The sequence below is a fragment of the Mytilus californianus genome, unplaced genomic scaffold (assembly GCF_021869535.1).
Source record: "Mytilus californianus isolate M0D057914Y unplaced genomic scaffold, xbMytCali1.0.p SCAF_1, whole genome shotgun sequence".
Classification (NCBI taxonomy): Eukaryota; Metazoa; Mollusca; class Bivalvia; order Mytilida; family Mytilidae; genus Mytilus; species Mytilus californianus.
In genome coordinates, this window is record NW_026262581.1 from 87,791,786 (window position 1) to 87,811,006 (window position 19,221).

Below are 19,221 nucleotides of genomic sequence, written 5' to 3' on the forward strand. Positions count from 1 at the left end.
TTATAACATTTATGTATACAAGTCACATTACCTAAAGATCTGTGAAAGCAGTGAAAGCGCTAGTAAAAGTAATGAATTGAAACCGTCATTATCTTATATTATTTTTCTTATATATATATATATATATATATATATTTATACAAATTCTTTGCACCTTTGTTTGCGGTATACCATCTTTTCCGCAAGTTTATTGTTTTCTGTTTGGTATTAAATTTATTGTTAAGATCCATTTATTACAACTTGTGATCCGTTTATTTGGCAATCGCCAATGGCAGTCAGCAGGATTTAAGAACATTTGTTGTTCGACCTGTTAGTCAAATGCGTTTTGTTAAAATATACTTTTTCACTTTTTTGGTCTTTTGGAACATGTTGTTTGTGCTGTATTTAGACCCCTCTAACAAGAAATTTGTTTTGCATGCACACGTATCAAAATTGCGGTTTTTATCCAACGCAATCATTGGTTTGAACGTTGTTTTCAATTTAGACTTGTATATATATATATATATATATATATATATATAAGTACGTCTGAACCAGTGACTACTCTACAACAGATTTTATCCATCGGATCACCAGCAGTGATGGTGATACAAGGCTGAAACTTAGAATGTATTTTCAGCCTTGTTTTACCATCAGACGAATTATATATATTTACAACTATCATAATAATCGAATTTTTATAACAGTAACTAAAACATGCAAACGATAAGCTATATTTGAATGGTGTAATCAAATTCAAATTTAACCAGAATACCACGTGTGTGAAGGGATTGAAAAATTTGATATATTGTTTTAAAAAAAAAAAAAAAACAGGTATTGGTGAGTATCAGTAGGCTTAAACTATAGGTATGTGGATATTATACAATCTGTTAGGGAGCTGGAAGCACCGAGGAAGGTGATTTTGGATTTAGACCTCTCATGCGTAAATTTTATACTTTGATGTATGTTGTTGGCATGAGGGATGAATGTATCTAAATCCTCGTCACTTGTATTCCATTTTATATCCTCATCGTCTATAAATCTAAACCAGGCAATTAAAGCGGTTTTTCGATTTAAGATTCAAGGAGTTGTTTTTCTAATTTGCCCATAAATATGTTAGCATATGATGGAGCCATTTTGGTACCCATAGCAGTTCAATTAACTTGTTGATAATGATTTCCATCAAAGGTGGAACCAGCGTGAGCATTTTGACCTGGCATTCAGTAGGTGGAGATTTTACTGGCCTGGAATCCCAAACTTCTTTAGATACATCAATGCCATCTGCATGTGGAATATTCGTGTAGAGGGAGGTGACGTCCATTGAGACAAGCGTGGTGTCGGCAAGAAGAGGATTTAAGTCCTGCATTTTTCTAAGATAATAGGTTGTGTTTTTGATGTGAATTGATGAGTCTTCAACATGTTGAAAAAGATGGAAGTCAACGAATTCCGAAATTTTTTCCGTCGGATGACCATTCGCTGAAAAAATGGGTCTTCCTGGGTTATTGGCCTTATTAATTTTTGTAAAATGATAAAACCTGCCCGGTTTTTGGACTTTCTGTGTTCAAATATTCAAGAGTTTTGTCATCAATGAAGCCATCTTCGTGCATTTCGACCAAACTATCAGTTATTTCTGTGCCAAAAGATGTAGGCCCAGAGTCTAGTTTTTGGAAGAACCTTGCATCGTCAAGTTGTCGTTGAGCCTCTTGAATATAGGCAGATTTATCTATGATAACCACTGCACTGACTTTGTCTGCAGGTATAATGACGATATTGGTTTTTGGATCGCAAGTTTTGCATTGCAGATCGTTATTCATTGGTAAGGTGGGGGCCTCGGTGGCCGAGTGGTCTAAGTAGTTACTACTGTAATCACTAGCCAGTCAACACTGAGGTTGTGAGTTCGAACCCCGCTCGTTCGGGTGCACTCGACTCCAATCTAAATTGACTAGGATTGTCAGTTTTCCTATCGAAGGTCGGTGGTTTTCTCCGGGCACTCTGGCTTCCTCCATCAATAAAAACTGGCCGCCACGGAATAGCCCAAAAGCGGTGCTTAAAAGTGGCGTTAAAACACCAAAAATCAATCAAATCATTGGTAAGGTTGTCGAAAGGTTTATTGTTTTATCTGATATTTCTTATAGTGTCTGACTTAAATTGTCAATAAAGGATTCTAATTTGGCATTTTTGCTCGTATTAATGATCCAAAGATTTTTTTGATAAATTTATAGTTGTTCTCCTTATCAGAATTTTCTGAGTCACTATCCAAGCTTTCTTTTTTATTTGCCTTCAACGCGAAACATTCCTAATGCGGAGGCTTTTAGCAAAATTGTAAAGGTCTTCCGACAGTTTAGTTTCGTTGATAGAGGCAGGTAGAGGACAGAAATGTAGTTTCTGGATGTTTTGACGATAAACAGTACATATTTGGCTTAATGCGTTTCCTGTGTTGCCAATATAATCTTTTTTGGCACCCTTAACATTTAATTGCATAAATTAAATTTCCGGATGTGCATGTAAAAGAGTTCTTAATAGTGAAAATCTCTCCCGATTTAAATTCATATGAAACTCCTTCAAAAACATTTTTACAAATACCACAGTTTGAACGTCCGCATTTTTTGACAGATGGAGATATATTATCTTTGTTTAAATTTGCAATAGTAAGTAACTTATTTTAAAGATTTTGACTGTCATTTACTTTTTATAGTTTTCTGTGTAGCAAGGGCTCTTCTCATTTTTTGATCTTTCATCAGTGTTGGTATATTTCGATAAATAATGTTATACACTTCTGTATTTATTGAGTTAAATGATGATACGTGTGGTAATACTTGGTCCGTATTATTTACCGTGTTTTTCGGTCTTCTTAGTTCTTGAATATCTATGACTTTTGCACGTTCTATTCCATAATGTATTAAAGTTTTTATATACTGTCTTTCTTATAGTTTTTCATTCAAACCTTGCAGTCTTTATTTCTCATTTCAATACTACAGACAATCGTACAAAAAAATACAAACCAAGCTTAAATAGATAAGACGCAACTTATGTAAGGGTTATGTTCTTTTTGTGCATTGTTGCGGACTCATAATTGTAACGTTACAATACCACTGACTTTATTAGTTAACTCATTCATGATTATCACAAAGATGTGAAACCCGTTGGAGAAAAATGTAATGAATTAAAGGACTTTACGGTGCTATATGAACTAGTACAATTGTAAAAATTTCACAGGTGACGAAAGTTATGCTATTACAACATAGGCTGCGTAGAAACACATTCCCAATTTATAGCACTGACCGATTTAAATAGGTGTAATAATCTTAACTTTCACGGTTAATTAATTGCAACAAAGGCTGCGTATTCATTCATCCTAAATTAATAGCACCGTGCGATTGAAACTGGAAAAAAAATATAGAATGTCAGAGTTGACGGAGGTTAAGGAATTACAACATAGACTGCGTAGTTATACAACCCAAATTCCAAAAAGCCGATTCGCGCAGTGATATTCATTTAGGTTGCATAAATAGGCAGTCTCTGCTGTAATTCCTTTACAGTTGGGTACAGACAAAACATTGCATATAAACAAGCGGGAAAATTAAACGTGGCATTCAATCACGTGCACCTCATTAAAACGCCACATTAACTCGGCTCTACCTCAAAATTTCAGTAAATATAAAAAATAAACGAGTTTTTTCTTTAACGTTACCTCCGGATTAACGTGAAAAGGGCGCGTCTTGTATTGTTGCTAGAAGTAACTGCACGTTTACCTTTGATAGTAAACACGCGTGAACGCAATTTGTCAGCAGATCATGATATCCTCGATACACTAATTTATTATATCACATGGCTAGCTACGTAAAAATTCCCAACTGCTCATTCTCGACAATTATATAAATTAAAGATTACAATGAATAATATATCACGTAGGTTATTAAAGGGGTATCAGCTGTCGAATTCATGTTCACTGATTTGACTCAAATTCTCATATTTTATTTAGAACATACTAAAACGTATATCCAAATTATAAAAAGTCTTAAATAAACAATTTACAATGCATGGGCTTGATAATATGCATAGGCATATCGTGTGTATTTTAGTCTAGACGCCATCTAATGAACTATCGAGGTAACCTCCGAAGACTGCCGACGGTCATATAACCAGATGTAAACATAAATATAGATTTAAATAGATAGCGAACTCGTTCAATTGGATTTTTCTTTGTCTGTTTGATTTCATATTATAAGTTAAAAATGTATTTAAATCATCGTTTTTACCTGTATAAGAATGAGTTTTTGTGAATCGAATCAGTCAATCAAATTGTTTACCCTTGTTTCACTTTCAAAGTTTTTCCTTTTAATAACTGAACACGTCTAATTCATGCGTAATCCAGCTCTAGCTAATGGTTACATTGAAGGTCACGTTAATACGGATTCAATGAGGTCGAATTATTCACTTGCAAGTGAATAATTCATTATCGATGTTTCTCAGCTTATTTCGACAAAACTGAAGCAAACTGGCTGCTAAAAGCGAATTATTATTTCATCATTTCACTTTCATTAATGATTGAACAAAAATAATAATATTTCATTTTTTTTCCATAGCTCGTAGCTATTATTTGATTGGCAATTGACAATTGACAATTCAGAAATGTATATAAGTAACAAAAAGATATTTCTTCCGGAAGCGTAAACCTTTTCTATTTATTTTCGGGAGTTGTATATATATATATGTATATATATATATATATATAAATAATAGAGCCTAGGTGGTCGAGTGGTCTAGCGCGTCGGGCATAGTGCAAGGCGATTTGGTGTCACGATATCTCAGTAGCATGAGTTCGAATCCCGGTCAGGGAAGAACAAAAACTTTGCTTCCTCGGGCATAGTGCAAGGCGATTTGGTGCCACGATATCTCAGTAGCATGAGTTCGAATCCCCTCCAGGGAAGAACAAAAAAAAAAAAAAATCGAGTCGATATCGACACATTATGTTCCAAATGTCTATCTGTTTTACAGTCATGTATATAAACAATTATAGTTTCTCCCAGATCGTCTATTTAAGATGTCGATATCGAAAAATTATGCTACAAATGTTTATCTCCTACAGTTATCTGTATAGACAATTTAGTTTCTCCTGATTCGTCTGTTTTAAGATATCAATATCGACGATATCGATGACATAGAGTCGATTTTTAGACATGTTTCAAACATTTATCTGCTACAATTATCTTTATAGACAATTTAGTTTCTCCTGGTTCGTCTGTTTAAATATGTTGACGATATCAATTCCATATCAACATTTAAACATTTTCTTCATAATTTGTTTCTCTATTTATTTCGTTTAGTTTAGTATACGTACCTTATTTACACATTAAGAAAAGGGGATGTTGCACGATTTGCAATGAGACAACAGACCACCAAACACAAAAAGAATGAGGATGTTAACACCTATACGCCACCTTACAGTCTTCACAACAAAGATTAACAATAATACCGGCATGACAAAATGTCAAATATTTCAAAATAATCTATGATTGTGATGGTAAGGATTTTGAGGTCAGCTTGGGCGTGCCCAGGTGATCTCAAATGACGACTTACGGGGAGGCCAAGCTGATGTCAAAAACCTTACCATCACAATCAAAGACCACAACGAGGGTTGGTCAAGGGCCGACAGACTTGCTCGGTAAAGGTTTTAGATAAGAAAGCTAAGGACAGTTTCCCCAGAGAGCATAAATGAAAAAAACATAGAATGAGTCACTCATTTTCCCTACCATCACTCATTTTCCTACCATCACTTGTTTCCACTAACTTAGGCTTCCGTACTGGACTCTTACAGTTTTAAGGAATTTTTGAATTATACCAGTTTAAATTACAGGGTTCTATTCATTTGGGAGGGATGTACAAATACGCAGTCACGTTCAAATATTTATCCTTAGTCAAAATTTACTATTATTTTTTTTTAATCATTATCAAACTGCTATTTATTTGGGATGTTTAAATACGCAGCCTCTGTTTTAATTACTCTATCGTTGTCAAATTTGAAATATTATTCAAGCTTAGATCGGTCAGTGCTGTTTATTGGGAATGTATTTCGACGCAATCGTTGTTGTAACATCGTGACTGTCGTCATCTTTTAAATTTTAGAATGGTACAAGTTCATATCGCACATTACTATTTTTATTTAAAGCATATCTTTGCAGACTCTTGTACAAGCGTCTCTATGATGTTCGGATTTAACTGTTTTATTGTATAAATTTCAAGATTGTTATAGTTTTATAATCAGAATAGATTCATTTTACATTAATTCATACTGATGAATGATATATGTTATCCGAAATATTTAACATTTGTTCATTTTATTGTTATTGTTTGGTGATGTTGTACCCTTTAAGACTTGTTATATATTATTTTGTAGTGTACTGTATCATACTTATATGATCCATCGGCCCGTAAGATTTATCGTTGGCTATTATTCAGTTATTTTATATATATATATATATATATATATATATATATAAACAAGTCTAAATTGAAAACAACGTTCAAACCTTGATTGCGTTGGATAAAAGCCGCAATTTTTATACGTGTGCATGCAAAACAAATTTCTTGGTAGAGGGGTATAAATATAGCACAAACAACATTTTCCAAAAGACCAAAAAAGTGAAAAAGTATATTCTAACAAAACGCATTTGACTAGCAGGTCGAACAACGGATGTTCTTAAACGCTGCTGACTGCCATTGGCGATTGCCAAATAAACGGATCACCAGATGTTACAAAATGGATCTTAACTATTAATTTAATACCAAACAGAAAACAATAAACTTACGAAAAAGATGGTATACCGCAAACAAATGGTGCAAAAATTAGTACACCATATCCGGATTTCGACAATTAATGTCTCTTCAATGATGTTAGGAATCGAAACGGTATTTGGAAGGCCATATAATTTACCTCAATTTAGGATAGACTCTTGAATTTTGAAGAGTCGAAATAGGATGAACGGATCATATAAAACCGATATATATATATAAGTACGTCTGAACAAGTGGTTACTCTACGACAGATCCATCCATTGGATCATCAGTGAAGGTGATACACAGGTGAAAACTCATATTATATTCATAATTAATCTAAACATCAGCACAACAGTGTAAATCTGCAAATTTGCAAAATCAAATTTTTGTTCTTCCCTCGCCGGGATTCGAACTCATGCAGGCGGTGTTGTCACAATATCCCAATAGCATGAGTTCGAATCCCGGCGATGGAAGATAAAAAATTTGCTTCCGCAAATTTGCAGATTGAACATTGTTGTGGTGATATATATATTAGATTGGTGTGATTCATTTTACATCGTGATCATACTAATGAAGGATATCTGGTATTCGAAATATTTAACATTTGTTCATTTTATTATTATTTTTTGGTGGTCTTGTACCCTTTTAGACTTGTTAAAAAAAAATATATATATAATTACTCTAAAAATAAGCACAACAATGTTAAATTTGCATATTTGCGGAAGCATGATATATATAATTTATATAATGGTGAAAATAATAATGTATACATTCATATTCTATCGAAGACATACTTGTGCTTTCTCCTGGCAATGGCGAGGGAAAAAGGTCCATGTCTAACACTCCTTTTTCCTTGTAGTATTTTAGCACTTGAAATGCATCTCTATTTATCAACTGGACCATTGTTATGATTCGATCTACACCCATCAGTCGATTGTATTCAAACCATTCAATCAAATGTATTGCCTTCTTTGTACCATAGGCCATTTTAGAACATATAGCCATCTTACCGGCATGTCTGGTTGGATATACAACTTTGGTTATTTGTGGACAAGTGTCTGCCTGGATATCATTTAATGGACTAAGGCCGACTTCGCTGACATAGCCTTTTATTTGTTGGAAGGTATTTTCTAACTTGCATTCATATTGACATGCAACCAATTTTGCTCGATAAATTGAAGGAATTTCCTTAGAAGTAGCTTTAACTGTTTGAACAGTTTTATTTGAAGGGTCGAAAAAGCAGTTAAACTGTGTCTTCGTTCTTTTACACCAGGATGTTATGATAATTGAGATGTACTTTGTCCAGTCTGCACTCGGCTTTGCTACCGCTGAATATGCATACAGATCATCACGTCTACATACTCTTATCATCTTTTTATCTTTGACCTATCAAATGTACATTTTAATTATTGTATAAAGGATCAACGAATCTAAATTTCATATTGTTTTCAAAATAAAATGCAAACAACCGAAGTATAATCTTACCATGTCATACCTATTTGAATTTGCAAATACCTATTTGAATTTGCAAGGAACGAGGATGAATAAGAAAAAAAATGTGTAATTTTTTATTCATTAATATTTAAGTTATTAGTTTAAACATACATGTAATAAACGTATTACTTACTGGTGATACTTAAATCCCAAAAACCAAAATCAAATCAAAGGAAAAAGAAAAAGGCACCGGTGACTTCTGATATTGATGAGTTTGGCACGATCTTGACACGAGCATTCATGAATTAATATGCAGAAATCTAAGCTTTTTTTTCTTTTGAAACCTCAAACAAATTCAAAAGAGATATGTTTGAGGCATTTAGTAAAAATAAACACATTCTAAGCAAAGTTTATCATAAGTTATAACGACGAAATACTTTGTATCGATTGCTTGCAATTCATGCATGCTATTAAACCTTTACAACAATTGTCCACGCCTACACTGCTGCGATTGAAGTGGTCGTCTCAAAATAGTAATAAAGCTATTTAAGTTTTACCAGTGGTTAACTGAATTCATAGAAATACAAATATTTGACTATATGTATTTACCACAACGATATATTTGCACTATAGCTGTTCGCTTAATATCAAAATAGTATAGTCTAAATCGAATATGCACGCATATGTTACATGCATGTTATACCCCTACATTTCACCTGTAAATTGAGGGTATCATTAGTCGGTGTCGTATTGAAAGTTGTTGGAAAGGTCTATAATCGATAATAATATTGATAAGCTTCTACATACACATAAATAGCAACACACATTTCCAGATAAACATCTTTTGTACATATGTGCATGCCATTCTTTTATCATCAGTCTTTGAATGTAAATAACCACTGCCATTTTAGTCCTGCTGGTCATATTAATACCGGAGACCTTGGTATATTCAAATATAAATATCCTAAAGAATGGTTAAACTGGTCTCAAAAATCTAATTATGAAATCATCAAAAGAAAGACGAACGTCAGGTTACTGATGGTGCATAGATCAGGCCGATGTCAAAAAGTAAGATAAGCGAGAGCTATGTGAACCGTAAATTGACATCTTAATCCTTATCTAAATGAATCATAGCATGTTCGGTCATGCATCCATTTGTGAATAAAAAATATGATGTACGCTGATCATACGGGTTTCTGATTTTTTCAGAGAGCTTGAGAATGCTGATGCTGTATTCTCTCTTTACGATGAATTTGTTGTTGTTCTAGCAAAAAAAAAAACAACCTTAAACAATATTTGTTAATGGAAAACAATTGTTTGGAATGCATACAAAAATAAGAGCCGGAAAATTCCATCCAATCTAGGAATCCGACCTATACCCTTTCATTTATCATTCACGAAAAACGCGATTTTAAAAAATTGCTTATCTTTCCCTTGATATTCACTCAGAAAAGGACGATGCAAATTGTTCGTATCTACATTTATACATCTCAAACATTAGGGAATACTTAAGTTGAGGACAATTTTAAAACGAGTGATTGAATTGTATTAAGGGAGAACAATTTTCAACATGACAGTCATGTAAATGTAACGGTACAAATTGAAATTCAGTAGAATCCGTAATTCGCCTAGTACACCTATATAAAATAAAAGTTATTGGAATTTTAATGTATACCAACAAATCATGTGCAAATATATACTTGTAAAAATAAGGAAATCCAGATTTGAACATAAAGGTTACTGAAATTTACTGAATGCATTTCACAGCAGAGAATTTTTATTAAAGTCTTCTTTTAACAGTCAGGATTCTACTTTGTCAAAATTATCTCCCCATTTCGCCAGCTAATTTTTACAATTGAAAATATGGAAGTCATTGTAGGGATGACACGCTGCCAATTTAGCTCATGAAAACAGATAAATTTATCCACATAGCACCACTACGATTTTTATATGCCAGTTCTATTTTAAAAGACAAATGTATCTACTAGTTTTTGAGCATCATTTAATGTAGTTTTCTGCATTTTTCTAACTTAAAACTATTGTCTGATCGGTTGTCAGGTGGAATTTCCGTAAGTTCCAAAACATTTAAAAATATTCTAATTAAATATTTCGTGGAAGGGCAGACTAAAAATTTTCAGAGGTTGAAGACTAATAACACTAGATAACACACACAAAAAATGAAGTTTGTTTGAAGTTATGCATTTTTAAGATCAACTTGAAAAGTCTGTCGTCAAGTACTTTTAGTAAAAATTTGTTATTCGAACATATCTACTCTGTTGTTATGACTCATTACAAAGGTATTACACATGACCCTTATATTTCATTTTTTAGTACTGTGAACTTTAAATGTTATAAAATCAACCTGTAGCCTAAATATATAAAAATAATAGAATCTAAAGTGAGATGATGTATCAAATATATTTGTTTTATACGTTTTCAAGACAAAAAAGACAAATGAAATGCCCGAACATAACACGGTGCATTCGACTTCTCTTTTCGCTTAAATTATGTCCATTTTTGGATTATTTCCCAAAAAATTGTCGTCGGAGAAGAGATGCAAATTAATACTTTAAAAATTAATCTTTTATCTTTCTGTTGAATATTTTTCGGCGGAATTTATGCTTATGTACAAAAAAGATCCACTTGGATTTGCACCTACTACAATCTATTGATTTATGAAAATTTTTCTATAATTTAAAAGTTTACAAATATCTAGAAACTCCATACTATAATTTAAGTAAAACCATATAAGATGCATAAAATCCGAAATGATGCACCTTTATTAAACTTTTAAAGCCCATAGAAACAGATGTCAACAATTCAAATATACCAACTTGGCCTTTTTTACCTTCTCTAACAGAGAGTTCCATTTCTTTTGTTTAAATTCAACTGGGTATCCGCTTGTTGAACTTTCTCAAAATTCACAAATTCACAGTATCATAGTTTTATATATGTACTATTAAGTTTGAACAACATTTTTTTGTTATTCCAAATATGTTTTAACATTTAAGATACATGGTTCAACAATTTCAAATTTGACAGGTTGTGGGAAATTTTATAATATAAACGTATAAGAAGGACTTTCTTTACAAAAAGTAAAATTGTCCTTGAAATATTTCTATATATTGCCTTTTGAAATTGAAATAATTCAATAAGAATAATGATACGTTTGACGCAAAATTAGACAAAAATATATAACATGTTTAATATTATCTGCACAATTCGTAGCGCTAATTGACATCTTTATTCAAACTAAATACGTAAAATGTTTGTTGTTTTAGGTATATTGTATAGACTTTCAGAATGTACATTAATAACTTTCTAGTTTTGATGCTTTGAGTAAAACAAATAAGGGAACGTTTGCACTAATGCCCTTTGTTACAATCTATCCCTATATTTGCCTTCAGGCAAAAATCTCACAACTCCCAATATTGCTCCTTCTGTTTTCAACACTTTATGATGAAAAACATGGTACATATAGACAAGCTGAAAGACGTTTTTTATACATAATTGTCAGTTTGTGAACACAGTAAAAAACAGTATAACAGAGATAAAACATGTTATTTTTTGATAAATATATACTGCACGTTTGAATCGATGTAATGCAAACAAGGAATACTAATTAAAGAGCAAAACAACTTCAAAAAATTAATACAATTATTGTCAAAAAGAACAATTATGTTTCCTTGCAAAAAAGTTTTTTTAAAAGTTTGTCACCACGCAAAATTCTTGAAATGAAAAGGCTTTTTATTAGGATAATTATCGTGTGAATTTCCCCAGACCCAGTTCCATAGCCCTTTTATTGCTCTGGGACAATTTATATATTCATGCCTTTGAGAGAAAAAATGAAACTTTAGTGATATCTGTTATTTGGTTTCTCTCTGAAACTCTGCAGGAAAATTTAATACAATTATATGTATACAATTGTCAGGCCATAATTGTTTGATCGTCAAAATATCAGTTAATAATAAAATAGATATTTCATTTAAAAAGTAAGAAAACTAATATATTGTCACAATTTTTTGTTTGTTTTTGTGTTGATGAATGCATGTTGCTATCATGACCTTTGTTTTTCCTATTGTGTGGATACCTCAGATAGATTTTGGAAGCAGCGATCACATTCACAAGTTTTGTGTCGTTTTTTGTTTGTTTTGTCTTGTTCAAGTACCTGGTCACCTCATTAGTGAATGTACGATATAAGCTTCATGAGTCTGAAGCTCTTTTCTGGATTTACTATCATCAGCAACGTTCAAGCTAAATGTTTGAAAACCACGGATGTATGAGAACCAAGCAGTTGAAGAGCTATATGATAAAAATGACCTACAAAATAGTCAAATCCGTATAAAGTCGACTTTTACTATGGGATTTGAAAACTTAGTTTCTTTATAATTTCAATATTTATAAACGAATAGTTTGCGACAAGTTTGTTATAAATCATGTCAGTACCGAAGTACCGAAAACTGAGCTTATAATACCCTCGGGGACTGATAGTCCAGTCCACCAGCAAAGGTATCGAGGTATCGACCTAGTGCTCAAACAACACGTGATAAATTGCATGCGTCTGAATCCCTTTATTCTGGATTTACCATCATCAAGAACGCTCATAGCCAAATATTTGAACGCGAAGTATGTATCAGTATAAAAGAGACATCAAATACTCTTGCACTTGTCAACAAAGTAAACAAAGTGAACACCAATGTTAACACAAAAAGACAAATTATTAAAGACGTAAATCAATAAGCTTAATGAAAATGCAGGTACACGTAGCACACAGTATAACGTGTGTTTACTTACTGTGTATACATTCGGAACCTGAAATATAAAATTGTATAATGGTCAATTAATGCCACAACCATGCATATATATTGAAATAGAATATATAAGTGATAAAAAAATATTACATTATTTGAATATGTCATTTACGTATCCACACGATAGAAGTTTCGTCGTGCGTTTATATTACATGTAAACATGAAAGCACAAATCACATATTTCTTTTCACTTTGAGAGCGTTTCTAGCAATAGACCGTTGTCGATAATGTAATGTTAGAAAATTTTAAAAGCATTTCATTATTTGATGGGTGGTAGTAAGTTGGCAGTATCAAGCAAGGTTTCATCGACTTTCATTGACCTTTAAGCATGGTGCACTGTGTTTTGTGCAGTGAGTATATCTGATTTTTATCGGACCAGGATTGTTGTTTTGAGTAGATATTTGCCATGCTAAAATATGATTGGTATTACACGGTTGTTTAACTATTCTATCGTCAATTTGAACATTTTTCTATTCATCTTATTGCTTAACATTTTTCGATATCATGGACAGTAACAGTGTAGCAACGTCACGTGTGCATGTCCATCCGCGTCAATTTGTAAATGCAATACATGCGACTTCCTTCATAAAAGCAAACAGTCAAATATCATATCGTATTGTACGCATAAAAATAGCTTTTTCACTATTTAACTTTATTTCATATTCTCAACCAAAAAACATGCAGTTAAGACAAATAATCCATTTCTGATATTGGTACTCGAATAGAGCATTGTAAGCTCTTCAATCTTCAATTTTGTCATAGGCGACACATTGTAAAGTAAACAATTAAGTTTTGCAACCATTGTCGTTCATCCCAGCAAAAGGTCCAATGACTTTTATTTTTGCTTTACGTAATTAAATAGATATCAATCAATGCAAACACGTTAAACCTTTTGATAAGCAAACAATTTGTTTACAATTGTACGCCTTATAAAAGTTTACAACAGCAACATTGTTGAAAGTTGGTTTAAGCCGGATTTAATTGACTCTATAAACTCTCAATAACATAAAGCATTTAAAGTAAAACCTCTTGAGAGCTAAAAAGTACCGTTATGTCTGTCATTTGCTACAGTCTTATTTATATGACTGATTATGTCTTAATTAAAGTTTTGCCGCCTTTACAGTCAGACGGTCTTTTGTATAAAGTATGTAATTATATTTTTCATGGGCAAAGCAAAAGACGTAAATCAATAGGTTTAATGAAAAAGTAGGTACACGAATCACACAGTATAACGTTTCTTTACTTACTGTGTATACATTCGGAACCTGAAATATAAAGATGTATAATGGTTAATTATTGTCACAACCATGCAAATATATAGTTCAGCGGATCGGTGACAAAGTTGTGGGTTTGATGATAAAAGTACCAAATTTGGCATGGGAGTAGTTCTTGTTGTTTTAAACAATATAAGCTATGGACCCACCTTGAAATTTTTAAATGGCGTCTTTTATTAAGGATGGCCGCCATAAAATATAAAAATCAACATATATCATTTATATAAGGGCAAATTTGTAGTGGTAGTAGTGCTGGGTGTTTAAAAACCATGAGCTATGAACCAACTTTGAAAATAAAATATGGCGGCTTTTTCAAAGATGGCCGCCACAAAAAAAATCAAATTCAACAAATATCCCGTCTTTTAATTCAAATTTGTTATGTTTGTAGTGCTAGGTGCTTCAAACAATATAAGCTATGGACCAAAGTTGAAATTTCAAAGTGGCGGCTTTTTCCAAGATGGCCGCCATAAGATATGAAAGTTAAAAACAATCACATATAGAAGGTTACAAAGTGTTTTGTTTTGACAGTATAATCTAGTGCATTATAATACATGTACCAAGTGTATGCCACATTTATATACTAAAGCCAAACATCAAAAGATTTGTGAGGAAAGTATAGAAAATCGTAACTACGGTACCATTCTTGTAGAACAGTAGTCTACAGCAAGAGGTCACATATAGAGACTGGCGTTATTCCAATATTTAAGCTAGACTTAATTAAAATTCATACTTTTCAACTCTAACAGTAATCTCTGTGATCAACTTAAAGAGGAGATATTAATTATCTAAAACTTGCAGTAATCTTCTGTTGAGTTGCAATTAAACAAGCAACCGCAACAATTTGTTTGTATGGCAACGATACTTGAAGGAGCTGCACATACAGGTAGTTCAAAAAGACATGATGAAGGCGAAAGTCTTTTCAACAATCCTTTAAAACATTAGTTGATAATCGTTTGGCCAAATATTCAGATTCAGTCTAGTTATTTCATTAAGGCAAATACGATGCTATTCATTTCAAAGTAACTGTTTTTTTTCCTATTAATCTTTAATATTGCATTGCGCTGAACTAAAACCATCTCATAATATATATTACTAAATTATAAAATGAACAGTTTACGCCTGTCGTTTATGAATGGGCCAATTATCCATTTATCGGCAGTACAAGAAGATTCAATTTATGAAACATTCAAAATGGAATAGATTGTTCCTCCCGCGAAACCTGTAGGTTTTACAGCAACATCCTTGGCCAATCTTGACAACAACAAGAGTTCAATTAGGCTTAAGAATCGTTACAAAGTACGACAATTTCCATTTTTGGTCTTTTCTTGTTCTAACTTGGCAAATTCGTGACAACCTTTTGCTTTGAAATATATGCATTTCACTTATAATCTCTGGTACTTTAACCAATATATTATGCGCCAGCACAATTGTTCATATTATTGCTATAACTTAGTATATATTTTACTATATATTAAGATGTATCCTTAATACTAACCAAATATAACCATGCGTATCATACTTGCATCTATTAATAAACATTTTATGGACATGCATTAGGTCAATTGTCTAACCAAATATACATGTGTTCCTTTCTGGTATAATTATTTAATTGTGCAATTATATCCTCACCTGGTATAATTAAGTTAACAAAATAATAACACAGATGGCATAAAGCAGATGATAATGAAAACGTTAAATAAGTCTGGAAAGCATTCCACGCATGAAGAACCATGAAAAATCGTCCGCCTTTATATATCAGTACGCATTCACCAATGGTTCAGGAAGAGATCAAGTCTGTCACAACAATTCAACATTCCATGAATACATTCCAGCAATGTAATTTTTCCGAGTATCATTTATCACTAGTGATCAGTTGTTTTTTTTTTTTGCTTTTGCAAAATCGGAATAATGGTACTTGACAAACATATTTTAGCAGAACAAAGAAAGGTTTTGTTTTTGGTCTTCATAAGGAAATAGCATAGACATGGCATCGTTGAGAACCTTATGTCATTGATTAGAAAACAGTGGTTGATCAAGAGTTGAATCAAGGAAAGATAATACTTAATGAATAGCAGAGTGTTTTAAAGGCTCTCGTACATTATTATATTTCCGTGAAATTACAGTAGGTGTACTTCTCATTCTTATGCAAAGATCCTGACATCATTTTTTAATGAGGAACAAGACCCTGGTGAGAACTATGTAAGTCAAAGAAATGAAGATCATTAAAAGAATGTTCCTTCTAGGTGTTTAAAGATTCCATTATTTATTGGTTCTTTGCAATTTTCCTTCCAAATTATGGCTTCCAGTACCCGTGCGCGATACAATGCCATTTAACTATACAGTTTAAGTGTTGCAGACGTAATTTGAAAATGGTAAATTTAGATCAGGCCTATGAGTAGAATTATTGTAAAAGGAGAAGGTGGTGGCATTCAGATTGACCATCAATATCGCACAACTACATCATGTAATAGTGTTTTGTCTGGAAATGGCCATTGTGTTTAACAAGCTTCAATCAACATTTGAAATAACATTACGTGATCAGGTAATCCTCATGATGTTCTACACCAGGAACGGGTCAAAAGCAAAAAGCGCAACACTCCCAAAGCAGGTGAAAGCTTTAGGCGCATGAATGTATCAGGCTTTTAACCAAGAGTGCTTCTTTAAGAGAATGCGGTAGGCATCTACCTTCTTGGAATTTATCACAAAGGTATCATCACTTTTGTAATGAGGTAATAGAATGTGGTTTACAGATATAAAACGGATGTCATGGTAGATGAAAATGCAGAAGGACAATGATGTTATGTACGGTCCTGTTTAAAATGTGGTGGGCAGTGGGGCAAACATTGAATGGGCTGTCCTTAAGAATCATTTTGAAAACTGTTGTGAAAAAACGTTGTTGTTTAGATGATAAAAAAGATGGAGAAGATACTAAGGCAATCAAAATCATTAGTAAAACAAAACCAGATAAAAACAAACAACGCAAAAACGTGACTAACACAAATCAATACACAAAAATATAGAAATTGAGCAAAACAACCCCTCCCCTCCTAAAACAAAAACCGGGGATAATCTCATGTGCTCAAGAAGGGTCAGCAGTTCCTGTCCAATAATGACACCTACCTAGTTACTCTTGTTTAAATAGATCTATGAGTCATATCCGGTAGTTAGACATATATCATATAATGGTGGATTTATAAATATCTCTTTTCTAACCCTTCAAATTCACAATATATAAAACATGTTAAAACCATTGGTACATGTAAGTTATCTAAACTTTGACCAAATGTGAATGTTTGGAATGAAATAAGGTTTTCATTTCCTGTACGAGAGATAAACAAGACTTTTACTGGTTACCAACACAAACATTGAAAAATAAAGAGCAAATAACACAACATTGAAAGCATAAAACAACAAGACTCCCTGTTCATCAAAACTAGGGGCCAACAGGTGTCTGGAAGGGTGTTTATAATTTTGGCAAACTAGTACCACACGTGATGTTACTCATTGTCAGTAGAAATTCGGAGATTAGTCGTATTTATTCGTCATCTTGATGTTACTACAATCGCTGAAATAGAAAGGAGTGTGGCAAGGAGAAGATAAACATATCCATTATCATTTGTGACTCAGATGGTACCTAGTGGTCAAACAAATTCTGATGGCGTCCCGATAATTGTTCGAATGTTTCCATTTATGGGATCGTTGATTAAATTGTCTTTCAAACAGCATCCATATATCATGGAAACGCAATCCCTAGAAATGTATATGAACTACAAAGTGCAATTCGATAGACGAAATAGATATCAGCAAAGCCTTGACTCAGTTTTATTCATTTTCATTTTTTGGCGGCTATTTTGAAAAGAAATGCAGTCTAATATAACATCATGATTTACTAAAAACGATGGATAACATTTTATATGTTTTTAAGATTTGGTTCGACTATTATTTGCATCAATATATACATGGTTGTAAACTTTAGACTGATTGGCAGACATCTTGAAAATGGCCGCCATATAATATTTTTCAGAGTGGGTCCATAGCTTAAATCAACTACCACATATAGTTGTGCAACGTTTAATGCTTTATAACCAAACCCACAATTCTTCAAAAAATATGCACGAATCAGCTGAACTAATACTGAAATAGTATATATTACTGATAAAAAAATGTATTTCATCATTTTAATATGTCATTTACGTATCCACACGACAAAAAGTTTCGTCCTGCGACCGAGTTACACGTTAACTTAAAAGCACAAACCACATATTTCTTGTCACTTTGAGAGCGTTTCTAGCAAAAGACCGTTGTCGATAATCAAATGTTTGAAAATTTCAAAATATTTCGTTCTTTGATGAATGCTAGTAAGTTGTCAGCAATATTCAAGTTTTCACTGACTGTTATTGACCTTTAAGCATGGTGCTCTGTTTTATTGTACAGTTAGTATATCTGATTTTTATCGGACTAAGATTTTTGTTTTGAATAATATTTGTTGAAATATGATGGATATGTAACGGTTGTTAAACTATTTTATCGGCAAATTGTACATTTTTCTTTTTCATCTTACTGCTTATTATATTTCTATATCATAAGCAGGACCTGATATCTTTAGACAATGACACAACGTAACAGTGCTGCAACGTCACGTGTGTTTGTCCATCAGCGTCAATTTCTCAATGAAATGCACGCGACATCATTCTTAGAAGCAAACAATTAAATATCACAACTTTTTGAACGAGTAAAAATAGTTTTACTCACTATTTGATTTTATTTCATATTATCAATAAAACATACAGATAAAACAAATAATCGATAAAAAGAATAATGGGATTTAATTTAACTATCTTCACCCGCTCGAATATCAGCTTTCCATTACTTTACGTAAACGTAATTAAACAAATATCAATCAATGTAAATATGTTTAAGCTTCTTGATAAGCAAAGCAAAGCATT

General features: G+C 32.6%; 1 protein-coding gene across 14 annotated transcripts in view; it reads right to left on the bottom strand.

The window, feature by feature from the left end:
- LOC127709019 (uncharacterized) overlaps window positions 1-19,221 on the bottom strand; it is a 61,614-nt gene that overhangs the window by 6,571 nt on the left and 35,822 nt on the right. For 7 of the 14 annotated variants that reach the window (XR_007985483.1, XM_052214312.1, XM_052214329.1 and 4 more), the window contains 3 exons: window positions 14,249-14,266; window positions 12,985-13,002; window positions 7,551-8,142 (listed from right to left, as the gene is read on the bottom strand). Coding sequence is in view for 13 of the 14 variants with exons in the window: in XM_052214312.1 (XP_052070272.1) it covers window positions 7,551-8,142; window positions 12,985-13,002; window positions 14,249-14,266 (628 nt within the window). In the remaining variant the exon portion in view is untranslated. Of the gene's footprint in view, window positions 1-7,550; window positions 8,143-8,997; window positions 9,455-12,984; window positions 13,003-14,248; window positions 14,267-19,221 lie in introns of all 14 variants that reach the window. The other 7 variants (XM_052214340.1, XM_052214352.1, XM_052214378.1 and 4 more) reach the window with 3 other exon arrangements.